Source organism: Pholcus phalangioides, unplaced genomic scaffold, assembly GCF_987345545.1.
Source record: "Pholcus phalangioides strain wild (caught in Gottingen) unplaced genomic scaffold, Ppha-v1.0 ptg000003l_1, whole genome shotgun sequence".
Lineage (NCBI taxonomy): Eukaryota > Metazoa > Arthropoda > Arachnida > Araneae > Pholcidae > Pholcus > Pholcus phalangioides.
In genome coordinates, this window is record NW_028301596.1 from 9,450,581 (window position 1) to 9,472,025 (window position 21,445).

Here is a 21,445-nt window from a genome sequence, read left to right on the forward strand (position 1 = left end):
TATACTCTCAATTACAAAATTTTAAAATTTGAGGTGTTGTATGCATAAAAAAGAAATTAGCTGGATTCAAAAATCGGAAAAAAGTTGGGAAAGAACAGGATAAACCTAACGGTTCTAAAGGACGATGATTCTTTCCCAACCTTTCCTCCGATTTTTGTGAATTCAAATATCTCAGCGAACATTGCACTTGTAACGTGGAATTTCTTTTGTTGACCTCAGCAGAGGCAGGTCAACATTTTAATAGGAGGTGGAAGACAGAGGGACTGTATATATAAATCTGGATTTTTTTTTTATGACACTGAATGGTACAAACTCTCAAAACTGGTACAGTATGAATCCTGAACATATATTTTGAGCATTTATTAAACTGGAACCATTATTTCATCAACCGTTTGTCCTAGAGGAAGGCTGAATTACACAACTTGCACAGGACACAAATTTTTTTTTTTTATCTTTGCTATCAGATGCATTGTAATTCCGATTCTTTTATCTCGTGAAACGCCATCTGTCGACTAGTTTTGTAATTATTTTTAAGATTTTCGATAAATCCCTTTGTCGTTTCTAGCATGTCAATTTTTGTACTTCTACTTGGATTATTCAATGAATTATTGAACTTTCCTCTGGAATTTCTGTTTTTTGACTTTGCCATCAGCTCTGACTTTTGGATCATCCTGTACTTGAGAATTAATGAAAACAATTTCAGAAATTAGGATTCAGAATTGAAGCAAATCATTCAAGAGTCCCTTTGGCTCTACCCCCACCCCACTCCTCCCCATTGGCCCATCTATCAAGTCCTATTGTGCGCAGCTATAAAAATCCAAAGGAAAAAGATCACACAAAATAATGAATATCCACAACTCATTTTGTAATAATAATAATGACGATAGCAATTTTTATTTCATTTTTCTACAAAGTCAATAAAAATACCAAAAATAAATAATTTCATTCGTGCATTTTTGATAAAAAGAGTCATCTACATCACTGGGATTGCAAATAAGAAATTGACTATAAGACACACACAACATACAATAATTTCAATAACGATTCTAAAAAAAATAGAAAAAATTATTTGATTATTAAATGTGGCTAAAAGAAATCGTATATGTTCTAAAAAATATGATTAGAATTGTATTATGCTCTACATTAAAAAATAATAAATAAAAACAAACATGTGCAGGATGTTGATTATAACTCATAAATAAAATTGGTCAAATAGTCGAAACTCAAAGAAAATCAACAATTATCATAGCTCAGCTGCCTTGAGTAAGTGAAACAGGGTATATTCTTAACTGGTCTGTAAGCGTTCACAACACCAAACTCTCCACCTTTGTTCTGAGACAGCTTTGTATTCTCAATTTGGGATTTTATCCATGGGAATCTGTGCGGAAAAAAATGAAATAAATTTTTTATGAGTTGCTAAAGTGAAAAAAACTTTCCAGAACATTTCATCCTCTTCAAAATACTATTCATAATACAGTCGAATCCTGTTATAATGAACTCCAAGAGACCAGAGAAATTGCTTTGTTATAAAAAAATTTTGTTATAAAAGGAATTCCATTTTTTGCATTGTTCCTATGTAAACGTATCTGGGGTTAAAAAGTTTTTGTTAAAACAAGATTTTCGCTATAATGGTATTCGTTAAAATGGGAATCAGCTGTATTATGAACTACTCTCAGAAAGCTATTTATCAAGTGATGATAAACACTATGAAAATGATTTTACTAACTGTACTAGACCCCAGAATAAATGCAAGAAATAATCAGCACTGTCAGAAAACTTCAAGTAAAGTAATAAAAATAAATGGTGCAAAACATTAAGTTATGGTTCAATAAACAAGGTGGGCTTGCACACCTCCCAGGCATTTTTAGAGGAACATTAACCTCCTATATTCAATGCATGCCACTCAATATGATCACAAACATTGGGACTGTGGGTTTCTAATAACAATATAACTGATTGATAGCTATATCTGAAAAAAATCCTGGTTGTAAAACAATGGCCATGAGGAACAATCAAACAGGACAATTCCGTTTTTCTTCTTTACATTAACACGTTTCAGAATGTTATATATAAATCGTGAATTCCCCCCCCCCCCCAATTACTCTAAAACAGGATGCCTTTCAGCTATAATTTTTTTTTAAATTCAGAAATTGTGAGGAGTAAGAATGGAAGTATCTAATATGTGTTGGGAATTACGATACTTTTCATAATGAATGGTATGTTCAATAAGTAGATTCCCTTGTGAAAGTCTTTTGGCCGAGGAACTTAGAACATGGTCAGTTGAAATTTTTTTTAATCAAGAATTGAAGAAAGGGACTTTTTTTCACCCGACACTTGCCTTCAAGTGTATTTTGAAATATATGACATCCATATTTGTTATAGGCATCTTTTTCTCAGCCACCTCGTTGAGCATTGTACCGTTGTATTTTTATTTAGCGATTATGCAATGTGCTGGGATACATTATCCATGAAACCAAGGCTGGACAAGCGCCAGATCGCCATGGCAACTAAAAAATTGGTGCTGGTGCTTAAAATTTTTCTATGTATAGTTATTAAATTGCAGGCTGAGATCAGCACAAACTTTTCGGAATTTATAGCAGCATATCTACCAACATGAAAGAGGGTCACTGTGTCCTGACAAAGTCAAAAGCTTTATTTTGGGCCTTTTTTCTTCGGGTAAAATGTTTTTTGAATAAAAAATTGTTCTGCTGCCTAGATTTTTTTTTTTTTTTTGCAATTCATCCAGCCCTGCATGAAACACATTTCCTGCTACATTGTGCACAGCACACACAGGGAAAGTATTTTCTCGATTTTCCATAACTAAATATTGTTTGCAATAGCATTTATCATGATTTTTGTTCCTCTCAATACCTACTATCATTTTTTTTAAGTAGCATTAACGAAACACCTTTTATACAAATATATTTACACAAATATACAGGAAAGGGTCCATCCAGTGGAAATTCAGCCCTTAAAAAAGTAATAAACTCTAAATTTAAAATTTTTAATTTTAATTTAATTTTTTTCGTACAAAATTAGCTAGATTGCTTCATTTCTTACAAATTGACTTACTTTCACAAAATAATAGATCATTTTCACAAAAGCAGGGCCATACAGAAAAGTCTGAACAGGCCCCTCGCAAATGATGCACCCTCTTTAAAAGTGATACATTACTTAAGTCAGACTTACAGATTCATCAAGGACAAGTCTTTTCTTGTAATTTCTGTTTCACACTGTTGTTTCAAGTCATAGCTGCTGACGAATATACCATAACCCTCACAGGATAGAATATGGGAATCGGAGAGAGATATCTCAGTGAGACTAGGTAATAAAATGTCCTCGCCAACATCAATGTGAATGCCATTTCCTCCGCAAGAAATTACTTTGCTAGACTTCAGAGAGAGGCAGCTTGCAACACGTAGTTGAATCCCATCTTCCTGAAAGGACAAAGAAAAGTTAATTTTTCAGTAGTATGCGTACAAGCATCACTTTTCTTCATATATTAATAATTTGCGAATTATTATGTACATCATGTCATTTTTTTCTATGCAAAAATATTTTATTTCTAAGCTTTCCAACGTTTTAGAATCACAGTCATACTTCAAAACTAGGCTTAATCAGTTTAATTTCAGTGAATTTATGTTAAAAATAGAAGTTGAAATTGGTGTGTTTAGGACACACATGCGAAAGATCCCATAACTACACTTTACTTTAGCATTGCAGACTTCACTCTCTTTGAGAGTCAACTCAGCTCCTCCGAGAAGAGTTATGCCCACGCAAGCACCATCGCTGTCTACCACGCAGTCTTGCATTGTCACATTTCCATGATGAACTACGACTGCGCTCACAGTACCACCAGCAGACTTGAATGTAAGATTTTGGAACATGATGAATTGTGCATCGCAGTTTAGAAATACTTCACTGTTTCCACTTGCCTCCAGCAAAACTGAACCACTTGATCCTACGCCTAAAACAAAAATGTTAAAAAAACAGAAATCTCAAACTTCTTGTCAAATACTAAAATTAAAATAACAAGCCTTAACAGCATGAAGCAATGGTCCTAACATGTTTGGACACACTTGCCATTGTCTGAGGATGCATATAACCATTATCACACTGACAAGTGATCCTCCTTGAGTCAATTACAAAATTAAAATTTCATTCCCCTACCCAGGCAAATATTCTATAATGCAGAAAAAGCAATGGGGTATTTATTAATATACTGTGCAATGGTAACCTGAGTTACATAAAAAACAGACCTATAAAACAGGAGATTAAACCCTTGATGCTTTGAGAATCAAGAATGTCAAATCAACTATCCAATTGTATTGTCATGACTCGAGTTCAGTTTGATAAAAATTCTAAGAAAATCCAAGAAAAAACCCAGGGCCATAAATAGGATTTCTGTAAGGATGGGAGGACAATTGTTTTGATGCCTCTTACCACTGTAAAATCTTTGTTACGTAACTTCATGAAATATTAGCATCGAAGGACCAATTCAATTCAATTCGCCGACAATAGCCCCGGCAAATCGTCTAGGGACAATTTACTGCCGAATCCCTTTCGGGGGGGCTAATGCGGGTTTTTTATTGTTTATGAAAAAATATTTACAAAGCAAGACAAAAGAAAAATATTTACATGATATATACATTATATACATAAAGATTTCACGCCGCTATGTAAACCGACATTTTTCATTTTTTTTTTTTTTATGCACAACCATTCATAGCCCTGATCACAGTTTGTCCCGGGGGTCTCTTGGGCAGTGACTTGGTCGCTAACTTATTGTTCAATGGCGCCGTGTTGCTGCCTGTGCTGCTAGTCTGCTGGATCTTCTCGTAGGCTGATCTGGTCTAGTTGTGTGGTTGCCTATGTCTATTCTCCTCCTGTGGAGTTTTTCAATGCCCTCTTTTTCGAGATAGCGCACGAGATTCTCAAGAGTTCGTGATTCTTTTTCGAGCCGGCTCATCCTCCTAAACCACTCCTTCACCAGCTCCTGCCTTGGTTTGATCAGGTGGAAGACTTTTGTGTAAGGGCAGCTGGTGGCATAGTGGAGTGGTGTGCCGACTTCTCCACACATACATTTGTTGTTGTTAGATATTTTGAATCTCTCGAGGTAGCTGGGGAATGGTCCATGACCAGTAAAGAAAATGGCTTTCTCTCGGGACCATCCCACAGCCCTCCATCCGACTCGAGGTAGGATATCGTGAATCAGTCTGCCTGGGTGTTCAGGTTCGTCCCAGTCCTCCTGCCACATTTTTAATAAGTGACTTTTCAGAAGTCTTTTGGCATGGGAAGGGGGAAGCTTAATTAACATTGCGCTCTGAGCAGATTTGGTGGTTTTCTTGGCGAGCTTATCCACCAACTCGTTGCCATGGATACCAGAATGACCTCGCACCCAGTGCAGACTGACATTTCTGTTGGTGGTCAGGTAGTTGCGGATCTGTCTGGCATTGTGGTGTCGTGTGAGCGGGTCTCTTATTGCTTCCAGGCTAGCTCTGCTATCCGTGAAAATCCTTATTCTGTCCTCTGTTTTTATGGCTTGCTCTGTAGCCATTTTGAGGGCCCACAGCTCCGCTTGGAAGACACTGCAACCGTCCTGCAGCCTCGCGGCCCATTGATTGGTAGTGATTCCATCAGTCAGCCATATAAGGGCTGCTGCCGTCCCGTCCGCTGTTTGGGAGCCGTCTGTGTAGATTGCTTTGCATTTGGGGTCCACGAGTTGCTCATCGGTTGTTATCTGGGCATCGATGGGCTCACTGGCAGGGTGTTGGGTCCATCCTATCGCATTTCTTTCATAATTGGTTGAGTCAAGGTGTATTCCTGCTGACGTGATGTTTCTTCCCAGCCTGGTGAGTCTGGCGGATTTTGCAAGGAATTGCGTGATCAAGGCCAACGGAGGAGTACCTGCCAGCACCTGCATTGCCATGGTAGACGTCTTGCGGTAACATCTAGTCATGTACAGGAGAAATCCTCTTTGTGCGGAATTCAGCATGCGCTGCGTTCTAACCGTCATAGAGGACCCCCATGCGGCTGCTCCATATGTAATTATCTTAACCGCAACTTGGGTATAGAGAATCCTTCGGTATTTTGTTTTGAGGCCCCACTGCGGTCCCGCTGCATTCCGCATTCGCTGTAGGGTCCTCATTGCCTTTGCCTTTTGCTCCTTCATGTGTGCTAAAAAATTTAGTTTGCCATCTATGGTTAGACCTAGACACTTGAGGGTAGCAGAATGTCTAATTGGCTCCCCATTCAGTTTGATAGTGGGACGGGATTTCTCACTAAACCAAATGTACCGGCACTTGTCTGCAGCAATTTCCAAGTCGTACTCTGTTAACCAATCACTGACTATCTTCATCGCAGTCGCCCCTCTAGCCGTCACGCCATTAATTTTCGGGGCCGATAAAAGGAGGAGGACGTCATCTGCATACGCTTGTATTCTCACTCCTTCCGGCCAATTGCGTTTGAGCAGTTGATCTGCCACCAGGTTCCATAGCATGGGGCCCGAGCATGATCCCTGCGGGCAGCCTCTGGTCTGGTGATGAGAGACGAACTGTCCTTGTGTCTCCATGCCTATAACTCTGTCCAACAGGAGATTCTCCAGAGTTGCTGTTATTTCACGTGGCGCCGGAATTGATTTTAGGAGCTTTCGGAGAATGGGGAATCTCAGTGAATTAAATGCTCCTTTTATGTCCAGGGACACAAGTGCCACATAGCGGTTGCTTCTTTTTGCCCCATCGATGGCGTCCAGCAGGTCACAGAGTGCCTCTTCTGTGGAGCGGCCCATGCGAAAGCCATATTGGTGCTGGTGAAAACAATTCACTTTGTCGAGGTGATAAGTGAGACGTTGCACTAGAATTCGCTCCAGAATCTTGCCCATGTGTGGCAGCAATGTGATGGGCCGGAACGAGTCCAAGTTGTCGGGGGATCTGCCATTCTTAAGGAACATTAACATTTGTCCCGTTTTAAAAGCCGCAGGCACTGAATTCAGTCCGAGGCATTTGTTGTATAGGGCATCGAGGATATCTGGAAATTTTTCGTGTATAATGGTCAGCATGGGGATCGTTATTTTGTCAGGCCCTGGCGACTTTTTCTTGCCTGTTCTCGCTAGTGCTCTCTCGATTTCGTTTTTAGTAATGCTAGGTTCCGGATTGACATTGGTTGCGATGTGAGAAACATTTTCATCTTCGTTAGATATATATTCAGCCAGATCTGCGCTCTCATCTATTGGGTATAGTGTGTGTAGTTGGGCCTCTACTGCTTCGAGGATCGTTTTCTTCCCATCACCTAGGAGTAGCACTTGTGGGGGGAGCGTGGACTTTCTCACCGTAGCCTTGTAGACAGCGCCAAATGGGTTGACTGCACTATGACAGAATGCGCGCCATGCGTCCGTTTTTGCTGCTGTCATTTGTTTGGTGTAAATGGCCTTCTGCTTCTTATATTTGGTTAGGGCTTCTGCCTTGTTCGCATCAGCTGATTTCTCCCATCTTTTGTGCAGGGCCCTTAGTTTTCTTCTCTCTTCTGCCAGCTTAGATGACCACCACCTCACCTCTCTATTAGCCAGTCTGTGTTGGGATTGGAGTGTTCTTTCGCCAATTAACTTCAACGTCTGCATGAGAGAGGTGGTGGTATGCTCAAGTTGCTCGATGTTGTTGCAATTTGATATTTTATCTAGCCAGTCTGTGGCTTGCTTCCCGAACTTGTTAGCAAATATTTTCAGTCTTCTCTGGGAGGAACTAAACTTTACTCTGTGTTCCACCAGAGGGGCGTCATTGAGCCACCAGTGGAGATACTTGTGGCTGCTCTGTGTGACCTCTTCCCCTACCTGCCAGTTAGTTGGGCTTTCCTGTCTCGTATTCGTTAGTGAGAGGTCTGGCCATCCTTCTGAGTCCCCGAGCTGATATGTCGGTCTGATGTTATCCCCGTTGAGGATATACAGATCTCGCTCTATGACCATATCCAAGATGGCCTGTCCCCTATCGTCCTCCCGTTTATAGTTCCAATAACTATTTTTACCGTTCAGGTCCATTGCAGTATGCGTAGGTAGCCTGCTTTTCTATATATTGTTGAAATTTCCTCCAATGCTGGCGTGATGTCTTGAATTGGAGAGCAGTAGCTGCTGATGAGGATATGCTCTTTCCCCATCAGGCCGATTTTTATTGCAACCGTGTGGTCGTGCACCGCCAGCGTTGCTCCTCTAATATTTGGATTTGGAATAAATATGGCAGCCTTTAGGTTAGCAGAGGACCATTTTTGCCAAGCCATCGGGATCCCCTTTAATTTCCCGTTTGCAACCCATGGCTCTTGAACGAGGATTATGTCCACCCGGAGTTCTGCCACTGTTTGCATCAGTTGGTTTGTGGCTTTCCGAGCATGGTCCATGTTAATCTGTAAAATTCTGACTTTGCTGTCGGGTGATGGATTTACTCCCACGTGAGAAGGAAGCAGTTTATTGGTTGATAGTTTAGACATACCAAGTTAGTCACCGATGCTCTTCTCTTTTCCTGTCTTTAATGACGTTTGATTATTGGTTTGAGTGTCTCTCGACCTGTGCTGCACTGCGCTGCGCCCCGTTATATGCTTTGAAGCAGGGGCAGTTCAGACTTGAAGCCATATGATCTGACCTGAATCGGGTGCCCTTTGCCTGGTTTGACCACAGACAGTTTATGCAGTGCAGTTTGTTCATCTGGCAGTCCCGGGTATTGTGTCTGTCTGCGCATTTAGCGCAGAATGGATCGCCTGATCTGCAGTCTGCTGCTTTGTGCCCGAATGCTTGGCACTTAAAACAACGATTGGTGACCTTGAATTCCGATATCCTATAGTCCAAGAAGCCCAAGAGTAGATGTCCCCTACGCAAGGCTTCAACACTTTTTTTACTTATTGGTACCTGAAATACCAGGTGTCCGGTGTCTGGGTTCTTAGAGCGTAGGGAGGTCTTGAAGATAACCGCGTCTTCGGGGATGGAGAAGGCTTTAGCTAGTAACTTTGCCACCTTCTCTGAGGTCGATGTACGTCTAACTTCCCTCATCATAATATGGTGTCTTGCTTTGCCTGGAAGCTTTGTATCTAGGGTTTCTCTCAGGTGCTCAACGTTAAGTATCGCTTGTCGAATGGTCTCACTATCCCCCTCACTGAAACAGTCAACAGCAAAGCCTCGGGATATTTTTCTGATGGCTTTGATTTTGATCTCATTTTCACAGGAGCTGAAGTGATCTTCTAATAAATATGGAATATTCGTATCTTCCCCTTCCAGGCGAGGGTAGATCAAAACTGTGTGCACCGTATTGCGCAGCAAAGCCTGTGAGTACAGCTGGCGTGAGCCAGTATTCCTCCACACCTCCCTTAAGTTCTTGTTGGGATTGGCAAGGCTGCTTTCCTCTCCGTTGCCTCTGTTTATCCTTGTCTCAACTCTCTTGGGTTTGGTGTTGTCTGTTGCGGTTCTTTTTTTCATATTGTTTTCTATTCCCCCTGCCACTACTTTTCCGATCCCTGCTCCTTCTCTTCCTTTACCATCTTTAGCTTGGGGTCTGCTTACCGTTCTTTTGTTGAGATTGTATGTGGCATTGCTACTTGTTGAAGGGGCGAGATGATTGTGGATTGCTATTTGTAGTCTTTCTCCATAGAAGCCACTGTTGATCCGGATCTTATCATTTGACTTGACTTGTTCAGTTTCTTGCAAGTTGTGGACAGGTTTGTGTTGGCCGTGGTTGTCACTCTTCTCCTGTCCATGGGAATTAGTGGTCATTAGTTGTGGCATCTTTTGGTGCGTTGCTGTGGGCCCTGAAGTTAATACGCTCTTATTTGCTCCAATGTCTTGATTCCGCGGAACACCTGGATGCGTTTCAATATGGGGATGTTGTGCTCGCCACCTTTTCCAGGGGTATCCTGCCATCGCCAATAGTCTCTCCTGGCAGCTCTTTTGTGTGATACTCTGGGGTACGTTCTTTCCCACTTCTGTTTCTCCAGCCGTGAGATCCTCACTGATTGAGGTGGGTACTTCCGAATGAACTTTCTGCTCCGCAACTTCTGCCTGTACGCTTGACGCTCCCGATCCCGTCACTGGATCCTGTGTCTTAGTACTCTCATTGCACGCTGTCGGGCTGGATTCCTCCTCTGTTTGTGTCCCTACTGATGTATGAGTTTTTTTGTATTTTATTTCCCGCGGGTTCCTCTTCTCCCGGTTTCGACCCTTCCAAATCGTTGAATCTGTGGTGCCCCCCTCTACTTGCTGGTGGCTGTGTCCACTGAAGGTTGTGATTATCCGACTCATCTTGGGGCATATCGTAGGCCAGTGGGTCAATTTCATTCGCCAAATACAACTGTAGTAATTTGCTCCCATTCGGGTCATCCGTGGGAAATATTTCCCCTTCTGCCATCCTGAATGTATCGATTGCAGCGTTGGGGGCGTGGCTAATCCTGGCTTGATCTATAATTTCTCGCAGGAGGTTGAATGCCTCGTGTTGCCTCCCTTTCGGTACCAAAGGGCGCTCTTTCTTACCCCCTTTCCTTGGGGAGGTTAGTAGAGTCCACAGTTGCTGTGCCGCTTTTACCTCAAGATGCTCTTTTTTTAGGAATTTTGTCACCTTACACTTGCGTTTAGAGGGTGTGAGCACCGGCCTGAGTGCGCCCCCACATGCTGACTGTTCAGTGTCCTCTTTATCAGGGGGAGGGGACGCAAGTTTGTTTGTTTTCTTTTTTTTTAACGTTATGGCCTTTCGCTTGACACGTTTAGGCCAGGGAGTCGATATTTGTCCCTTGTTTTTTGGGGTTGCGAGAAAACTACAATCGGCACTGTTTTGTGTTTCCACTTCTGTGTCGCTGGTTATCCATTCCTCAGAGTGGAGATCGGCATTAAAGCCCTCCTGCAGCAGGCTGGCCCCCTCGATGCTGCCATTTTGGGGGGTTGAATTAGGATGGTCCGACATTTCCAGCATAATTCTTTCCTCAGTGGTATCGGGTGTCCATATAAGCAGGGATCTCTTCATTGTTTCTATATAACCCCTCTTTCTTTTTACGAGATGCAAAAAAGAATAGTAGCAGCAATTCACAACAAAAATTTTGCAGTCCAAAAAAAAGCGATGGGGGTGGAGAGGATGTGTATGCAGGAATCGTATTTACGTGAGGGAAAAGAAGAAACACCCCTTGAATGGCCTGGGGCGAGTTTGTGTGGACGATTTCCTTTCCCTTCCTCACAGATTGAGTGAGAGAGGGGGGGTCGTTGTCACCAGCTTGTCTTCCTTCATTGTCCTTCTTTACATATGCTCGTAGTGTTTTCTTCTCTCTTAGGCCAGTGGAAAGAAAATGGCGAAGAAGAATATTTAAAAATGTTATGGAGTCTGAACAGCTCGATCCATAGAGACAAAAATCTTTAAGGTGGATTAGCGCCTTTAACGAGTCTTTGGACTACTAGTGATTGAGATCAGAAATTTAGGGCGGGTGAGTATATCTATTTCCCTAAGGGGTTGCTTCGTGAAAAATATAAAGCAGATGACTTACCCCGTTATTCAAAAGTGGATTTCCATTTACGATTATCCAATATGATACGAAAGAGGCGAGGATCACATATCACTGTCACAAAAATATCGCCTGTATCCCATGTTGAAACAGTCCACACCCGAATACACACACACACACACACTCACAAAAATGTTGCTTTCTGCTCCTTGAAATCAGACCTGAACGTCAGAATATCGTGATCAAAATTATCCAGAATATGCGCCGCGAATTACACTCTACAAAAACAAAGACAAAAGCAAAACTTGGGTTTTTGCTAACAGTTGATTTTTACAGCAGCTCTCGCACTCTCCGGGCAGGGAAAAACTTAGCATCGAAGGACCATCGCATTCATTCAATTGACAAAAGCTCGCCGACCAAGCCCATCTTGACAGCATCATGGCCCCCAGGCCAAGTTTTCTGAGGCTCTACCTGGCTAAAAATGCTTGCCTACAAACAGAGGGGCTGATATGAACTCATTGAAGTGACTGAAAATTGTCATTTGTCCTGTACACAGGAGGCAGAATGGTATAATGCATTATATTTTCATGAATTAATGGGGATGAGAATTCAGTCCCCCCACCCCCGAAAAATTTACTGCGGGAGCTCAGATGGTCTCAGATCCAGGTTCTGGGGCCTCTATGCATACTCTCAAAAATTTCAATCAAATCTAATTTTTGTGAGACCTCTCCCTCCCCCCCCCTCCCCCGCAGGCGGCCCCTATGGGTCAAGACGGTACTGCTAAAGTTGATTCTATGCAAATTTTCTCAACTAAAAATCATACACAAACACTAGAAAGCATTCAAATCCACAAGTTCATCAGTATTTCGATCAAGCTTAGCCAAAAGAAAAAAAAAACCATCTTCAAAATTTCATGCAATATAACTATGCATTGAAAACTTTTGAGAGATAAATCTGAGTGAATGAAAAAAGATTGTGCATTCAATTTTTTTTAACTTAAAGCTTTACCTCTGACAGTTATATTGCTATCCAGCCAACCAACCGTATCCAGCCTATAGTGACCTGGGAATATCAGTACTGTATCACCATTGTAACAAGATTTGAGAGCACGCTCTGGAGAATGATCAAATTTCAGAAGAGTATCTGGATTCAGGTTCAAACTCTATAAATGTAATACAAAAAAGAATAAATCAGCAATTCAAAAATTTTTTTTAATTACCAGTGGGTTTTTATTGCTAAAAGTACTTCATAAATTATGGTAATAAATTGATTCATAAATTGATTTTTTCCTAATGTATCATAAAGTCTGAAAACACTCAAGGTTTACGAGTCCTCTAGAAGGTCATGCCCATTTCATGATTAAAAGACATCCAGCAAGCATTTTTTTAAATCTTTATTTAACAGCGACGCGTAAACTTAAACACTTGTCATATCATGTAATGAGGTTTTTGATAATGATTTCACGTCCATCTTTGTACAACTTCTATTGGCATTTAGTGAGTCATGCTGCAACCCCATTAGTGAGTCATCATTCTTTATGAATTTGCCAACCAAAAGGAGAAAATTAACTGCAATGACAGATGAGTTCGCTCATCATCATGATCGTTCCTGTTTTCAACAGGTTAAAATTTCAGAGTTTTAATCACAACATCGCTACCATCATTACGGGCAATTTTCAGCAAACAGTTCACAAATTCATAAAGAGCAATTATCTTGTCACAATTGAACAAACAAATAAAGCACTTTCAGTGGAGAAACAGGAAGCTGGTATCACTAAACTCAATACAACAAGTGTTTGGATGTGCATTGTGATTATGTGCAGAAGGGTAAGATATGTTTTGCTGTTATAGAGTTTTTTTTTTCTCCCAAAAAATCTTGGCTGGTTTTTTTTAACTACGTATGAAACAGGTATTATTTTCTGTACCACTGTCATACTTGTAATATTAAAGACATTTTAAATTTGGGATGGTGAGTGGTGATACAATTCAAAAATCATTAAGTAAAAAAATCAATATCAATTTATTCTTAATTTTCTAAATATAGAATTTCACTCACTAATATCATTCCAACTGAAAACTGTTTCGCCACTATATATGTAAATGGACCTGTATTTTCTGGTTGTTTCTGTGGAGACTTATACGGAATGTACTTCTTCATGACTAAAGTTCTGCAAAAAAAAAAAACTATACATAAACACAATCACACATGATGTGATCATATTGTACAGTAATATTTACCATAGAAGCACCTCATAAACATTCCTCTACGGAATTTCTGATGAATTAGTATATGCAGAAATGTATGTTTTGAGCATACAAGGACTGGACAAATCTCTAAAAATTCACATGCCTGTCAAGCTAGTCATTTAAAATCATACATGTGCCTGAATCAATATTTCATATAGCAACATTGCAAATGCGGTTAAAAAAAACTCATGCCCTATCAAAATTTTAACAGTCCTCAGGCATGTTGGGCAAGATTTCCAGCCCTGAAACATACATGTGGCCCTAATGTATTCATGTTAGAGTAATCTTGATTATTTTTATAACAATTTCCCTTATTTTTGTGAAAATGGTCATTAAGTTTAGATAAAGCAAAAAAATGAAATGTCAAATTTATGGTTTTATTAAGTTTTATTTTATAAAGAGTTTGGAAACATTACATATGTCTGAACTGGACAGACCCCTGGTTATACATATTTCATGTTCGGAAGTCAGTCAGTGAGGTGTTGAAAATTATTATATTTGTACTTAGACATATCTTAATGATGCCTGCCACTAACAGTGGAATATGTAAAAAAGAAAATGAACTTGTATCAACGACAGCTCTTTGCTCCGAGAAACTCCAATAACATGTTAAGTAGTAAGGGATCTGATGCCTAAAACACTAAGAAATCGAAATGATGTATCTGAGATTTTTCAAGGAATATTAAATAGCTACTACTTAAACTCCATTATTTTGATGAAAGTATTTTTTTTTTAAATTTTTGATATATAAAATGCAGTATCAGTCAAATATCTGACAGTAAATAAAGTATAGAGTAGCGTTGGGATTTTTGACAAGGATAGAACACAAGGTTCTGTTCATTTAACCTTGTCTAAAACTGTTCATAACTACCAAACACCAGTTGCAAAACTGCCCTCATGTGCCAAAGTATGAAATAAAAACCAATGAATATTGAATATATATGCTAACACTTAAAAAGTTTAAAAAAAAACATTGAACCTAAAACTATCAAAAAAAAAAATTACATCTAATATCATGTCATTGATGTTTTTATAGTAATTTTATCAACAATTTTAAGCTGAAAATCTGATGTATATATATAAATTGATTTTCTGTGTGTATGTTCTCTATAAAAATCTACAATTTTAGACAGATTGCCACCAAATTTTACACAGGAATATATGAAACTGGACCCAACTTGCAAAATAGGCTACTCTAAAAGTTTGTCAAGGCAGGGCAAATGCCCAAATTGAGTAAAAAAAACTGCTGGGCAACAATGGGTCATGGGTCTACAAACTGACTTTTGGAATGTTTACTTTGGTTAGCATGGTTCCCTTTAATGTTGCCAGTATATTGAGAAAGCAAGGCTAAGCTGAGTATTATAGCTAGTAAATTAATACAGACCAATAATTGTTAATATAAAAACCAATTTTCAATATACAGTAACTTTTCACTTGGTTCATTCACAACAAGAACTGCTTGGTCCTGTACGTGTTAATAAATAGAGTAATATAAAACTGTTAGCACATGCAAAAAGTAGTTTTCTAATCTCACCTAATAACTGGATTCTCAAGAATCTCCATCTTTCTCTGTAAATCTTCTAATCTTTTTCTTAAGCTCAAAGTCTTTAGAACATCATCTTCGAGTAAATCAGTTTCGGAATCACTGACATTCATATCACGGTAAAGAAGTTTCAGCTCGCTGAGGATATCCCAACCTTCTTTCAATATGGCATTTATTTTTGTAATCATCATTTCTGGTAATACTTTGTTTTGGATGTCGAAATACCTGTAGAATGCAGAATAGAAGGGGTGTTTTATTCTGAACGTACAAGGAATAGAGACGAAAACATTGCATTCGCTCAAATCTATCATGTCTCGGAATCTAATGTGTTGTACCTCAACCTTTTAACAAAAATGCATATTTTTGAAATTCTCAGATTTTAATGTGCATCCAGCTAAAAAAAATGAGAAAAGCTGATATTTCAACAGGTTAATGACAAAACATGCCTATAATTATGTGGTTGTATTACATTCTTCCGAAATAGTGCGAGGGAGTAAAAATTTATCTTGCTTGAAAAGAAATGGGGAATTAAGATTGTTCTCAAATATGGCAATACCCTGGCTAATGAAGATTTTTTTTTTACTGGTTTCCTCTGGAACGGCTAAACCAATTAAAACATTGGTTTAGTGAATGCACATGCTAACATAATACAGCGTTCAAAGACAAAGTCTTGCACCAAACATCTTCAGAGTTCATGTCACTTGAGCTTGACATATTTATGTGAGCCTCTGATCCCCCACATTGCAGAAATACCTGTACTTCATGGGTGCTCCTCCCAAGGGTGGGACTCACAGGGCTGTAGCCTAGGGACCTAGAACGATTGTTTTTTTTTTAATTTTCACACTGTAAATTCATTAAGGGAGGGCCAAAAAAAAAATCCAAGCATAGCCCCTCCCCCTACAAGGATTAGGCCTATGCTATACTTCCTGTTTTAGAAAGTTTGAGATATTTCATGCAAAAGGAATGAATATGCTATAAGAAAATGGAAACGGTTTTTAAAGAAACCTGGACCAAGGTTTTTTTTTCAATACACATGGTAAGACTTGGCATCAAACTGAATAATCTGGTTTCAAAAGCTGTTTCTTCAGTAAGTAAGAATGTTACATCTGTATACCCCCAAGCACAACAGATGGACCACTAGTATTCTGGATTGATACCCCTGTGGTGTTAAACGTCCGAAAAGGCATCCCCAAACAAGATGGATCGACAAGATTTGAAAAGTAACTGGAGTCAACTTGATGACAATAACAGACAGAGTAAAATGAAAAAATTAGAGACCTTCATTCAGCTGTGGAATAAAAATGGTTGATGGTGATGGCAATATAACCTCCAATACACTGTATGGTCCTGAAGGCTGGTAGAGTGCAAAATCATGCATTTACCCCACAAGGTACAAGCCCAACCAATATCTACAATACACAAAACTCATATAAAATACAAAATGAATTTATATAAAATGGTACTAACAGCTGAAGTCTAGGTCTCAAAGTCTTTTCTGTGTAGCATATGTCATCATCTTCAAGCTCCCATGGCCGACACAAGTACTTATAGAAAAGCCTACGAAACACAAGAGAAGGTGAATGACATTGTTAATAACAGTAATTACTGTAATGATTGTAGCTGTGCTTATGCTCTTAAGAAAAACCCCTCAAAGCCTACAGCTCATACACTATTTTGTGTTTTGAAAACTACAATTTTAATCAAATTAATGAAACAAATGACAAAAATTTATCAGTCCTCATATTGTTCTTTGAATTAGCCTATCAGTAATTCATAAAGAAATATACACAGTGTTATTAAGATGCATACCCACAAAATCAGCAACACCTGGCACATTTCAGCTACCTAATGGATGTCATTGTCAATCATTATTGATTGACAACGGCAATAAAATTACATTGAAAAACATTGTAATACAAAATTAGAATTGAATAAAATAACAATCATAAAAACAGCCAATCGAGTACCTAACATGTTCAATAGTTATGGCAGTTTTCGCAAACATTTCATCATCATCTTCTTCACTTATAGGATAAAGTTCAATCAGAGGTACCGTCCTGCAAGTGTTTGGCTTTACTTTGTTCCGAATTATGTCAATTTCTAGGCTGGAGGAATCCAATGAAATCAACGCTTTCACAACAACATCAGCTTCCAATTTTTGAAGGCTCACATCTACAACCTACAAGAAAAAATAACCAATTAGAGATTTTAACTAAAACTAATGAAATACGGTAGTAGTCTGCTTGTGGATTGTGAGCATAATTTTTTCCATAAAGGTGCTCATAATCCAAAAAACCTCTTAAATCAAAATGAACTTCCCTATAAGAAACATTGGACACTCAAATGATTTTTTCCACAACAGTCCACCTCACACTAGTCATGATTCCTTTCAACTGCAGTAAAAATCCTATATAATGATATTACTATTTGGTCCTGATGTACTTTTCATAGTGTTAATATATTCCACATGTCTCCTTAATATCGTTATAGGAATTTCACTGTATTAGACCTAAAAAATTTTTTTTTCTTTGCAATTGCCACTGATAAAAAGACAAACTACACTAAAAGTCCACAATAACGATATCATATAGCTTATAACGAGAATCTCACTGTAATAAGTGATTTGCAAGTGACTGTGAAATAGCTAATGCTAAAGATACAAAAAATATTTAGTTATAGCGAGTTGAAAATAAGGAAACATTTGTAATAAAGTCAAAGAATGCAAAAAAATGTTTGTTTTTCCTTCTCTTTCTCCAAAAATTGAACACTACTCTTATTATGGCACTTGCTCCTCATTATAATTACTCTGGAGCTAATTTGAACAAAGAATGGATACTGAAAAGTCAGGGTTTTCCGACTATACACATGGGTTATGTGATAAAATTATTTGAATTTTACCTCTACTAACGACTAATAGAGCGTGCAGTTTAAGTTAGTTTTCGTACCCCACTGGCGTCACAGTGGTGGTTGGTTGAAGTCGGTTTTCTGTGATTCCCAACTTCGAGGCGCAAATGCAAACTAATCTCTGAATTAAAAAGTCTTACCACCGAGAGCAACAGGCCTACAACATAATTATTCAATCACTACACCCCATTCATAGTTAGAAAATTTGATGGCTGATGGCAGCACTATACATATATAACAAGCATTACACAGAAACAAACTTAACTTTAGGTTCACAACACATACACGCACATTCCAGCATGTACCAACTAGTTCAATTTCGTTATATGAAATTTTACACAAAAAAATTTAAAGAATTAACTGCAGTGAAACCAAAAATTGATTTCGTCATTAGAGTTCTGTTCATTTGTTAATATTACAACGAGGATGTCAAAAATATATTTCAATGCAGAAAAAGTAACAGTTTGCACTATAATTTTATGCTCGGAAAAATCAACTCTTAACCAATTAAAAGTAAGTAATTAAAATTTCACTGAGTTTTAATTTTATAACCTGTAGCGTTAATAACCCAGAGCAAAAGATGGAAATTCGCTTATAATGAGAAGTCTGTTACAATGACAATTTCCCTCATGATTGTGAATTGTCCTTATAATGGACTTTTGCTATATGTTCATGACAAAATCACTGTTTTGGCGCAATTTGATAATTGGTGAGAAAACAGCAATCCTTCTTCAACAGGCATGTTCAAACCATTGCTCGTGCCCAATTTATTGCTCGCGAGCACTTGATCAACTTTCCAACTAAACACCTTGTACAAATTGCATTGAAGGACTCAAAATCACCTTGATTTCATGCATTCATATGCCAAACTTGCCATCAGGATGCTCTTCTTTTTTATGATCAGCACAAGCAGTGCTCGCAAGTACAAAAAGGTTGAAAACCTCTGTTTTAAGAAATGGCCCAGTTTGGAAACATTGGACTAATAAAATTGAATGAAATTAGATTCGGGACAAACCCTATACAGTTATAGGTCCACAAGTTAATTACTGACCAGTTGCATAATGGGTAGGCTTAGGTGGATAGGCTAATGACAATTAGACCTAGAGCTGTAATTAAAACAGAATTAACCCCCCCTAAATTAATGAACTGAAAAACAATTCATCTAGTCATTTACATCATAACCCATACTTCAATTCTATAATATGCTTAGATGACTGGTAATTAAACACATGCAAGATTTTTAATCTACAATCCAGGCTTAATGGGCATCCCAAACTCGTTAAGACAGTCCTGTCACTAATTACAGATAAATGATCATATACACATATGCAGGATTTTCTCAGGTAGGTGGTTAATAAGTAGGTGGTTGTTTTCCTTCTGAAGAGGTTTTTTTTACATTTTTTCATGCAAAATAACACTAGAATGCCAGCTCGGGTTAGAATCCCCAAAACCTGCTCTTGCATACGCCAATACATATATGCGCCATAGAATGTATGGTGAATACAAGATATTTGAATCTAAAAGACCATATACAGTCGAATCCTGTTTTAACGAATATCGTTATATATATATATATATAATGAATATATATATATCTCATTTTAACTAACAATTTTCTAATCCCCCAGATAAGTTTACATAGGAACAATGCAAAAACATGGAATTCCTTTTTAACGAAATTTCATTATAATGAAGTGATTTCTCGGGTCTCTTGGAGTTTGTTATAACGGGATTCGACTGTAACAAACACCAGGACTGCAACTAGATACTTAACTTTGCCAGCAATTACAGATAATTGGCAATATAGGCCCTATTTACAGCAAAACCTCTTTTAACATACACCTGTCGGTGCTGCCACCAGTTTTATGGCCAAATAATTTCCCTTTGTATAATAAAAATATGTATATCAAACTCCCTAATTAACGGTTACCCCTCTTTTAGAGGAATTTGTCTCACCAGTGACCGCAAAAAGAGAGGTTTTACAGTACCATGGAGGTGAAATACAAGATATTTGAATTTGGAAGATCAGAGCTGCAAGTATGCACAAAGTCAGCTGAGGCGAGCATGCACTTATCCAACCAGTGCAATTTTTAAGAAACAGGTCAGTTCCCAATATATGGTATGCCTATCTGTCACCAAGTTTTCAAATATACCTAAACCCCGATATGCCGCTAACACCATCCTCTCTAGCATATTTTCAAACGGTATTGAGAGTTGTCCTGTCATCCTTCCCGTACCTTAGCAAATAGCACCAAAATGGTCACCAAACAGTAGTATACCATATATTTGGAATTTATCAAACGTTTAAAGTATTAGTTTGGCATCCAATCTACTCCAGTGCCCAGTGGCAGCAAACCTGTATATCATAAAGACACTGATACATTGCATTATTACCTCAACAACGAAATCACCCTCCGTATTCAGGTGCAGGGATTCTTGCGTCGCTCTCCAGACAGCCTTCCATCCAACTGGATCTATCACCCGCGTGACATAGTCCACAACAGCTTCTTCTACTTTACTGCACGGGCACGCTTGAAGAATTTCATCGACGAAGAGTTGAAGGATTTTCTCGAAACTTCCTTGATGAATTTCCACTTTATACACGACCGGATATCTCCCATATAACTCTAGTTGATCATAAAAGGCGTCCATGATTCTGAAAAAATCCATAACGTTTAGAGCTATGAACTCAATACGAGACCAAGCACTAGAATGAATGAACTGGAAGTATCCCTCACCTTTTAGTCATCTAATACTTGAGATAAGCGCTTATCATATCTCTTATCTTAATCTACCTTGAGTCTAATTACTCATAGTTAAGTCATGAAAATAAGATAGATAAAATACTTACGAATCACATCAATTACTCAGCCCCCCACCTCGCATTCAAAGTTCTGATAAAGCGTATAAGAATCTAATTTTTTAATACAAATCACATACACAACCGCTCAGCTCATTATTACCATCCCAATTAGATTTATTTTATAACTCTTTGTAATTTCATTTCACTCGAGAGAGAAATTATTATAGCATGTTATTAAGAACATTGATCAAGTCTAGGTATACATGCGATTTAATGAGATTAACGGAGAAGCGCTCATTGTAATGAAAGGGGTATTTAACACGCGAAACGGTTGGGATTTAAATTTAAATTCCTACCGCACAGCAGCTGCTTTGTTTTCATTCGCTCGAACATCTGCTGTTCATTTCCGGTTGCGCGATTCGCTTCGATTCACAAGGGCGTGAAATATTAGACCAATCACAGAATCGTTTTTGAATATAATGATCAAATTTATAG

General features: G+C 38.6%; 1 protein-coding gene across 2 annotated transcripts; it reads right to left on the reverse strand.

Moving 5' to 3' along the window:
* Window positions 1-861: 861 nt before the first annotated feature.
* nesd (SHC binding and spindle associated nessun dorma) lies at window positions 862-21,381 on the reverse strand. Of its 2 annotated transcripts, none has more exons than XM_089243821.1 (10): window positions 20,999-21,351; window positions 20,542-20,803; window positions 17,211-17,422; window positions 16,711-16,800; window positions 15,235-15,468; window positions 13,510-13,621; window positions 12,463-12,616; window positions 3,711-3,967; window positions 3,190-3,437; window positions 862-1,378 (listed from the first exon to the last, which is right to left on the reverse strand). In XM_089243821.1, exons 2-10 carry the CDS (start codon window positions 20,797-20,799, stop codon window positions 1,234-1,236), a joined length of 1,710 nt encoding a protein of 569 aa, XP_089099947.1. In that variant the 5' UTR covers window positions 20,800-20,803; window positions 20,999-21,351; the 3' UTR covers window positions 862-1,233. The 2 variants fall into 2 exon arrangements, with proteins under 2 accessions (XP_089099947.1, XP_089099955.1); XM_089243829.1 differs by having other exon boundaries at window positions 865-1,378; window positions 21,307-21,381.
* Window positions 21,382-21,445: the final 64 nt, after the last annotated feature.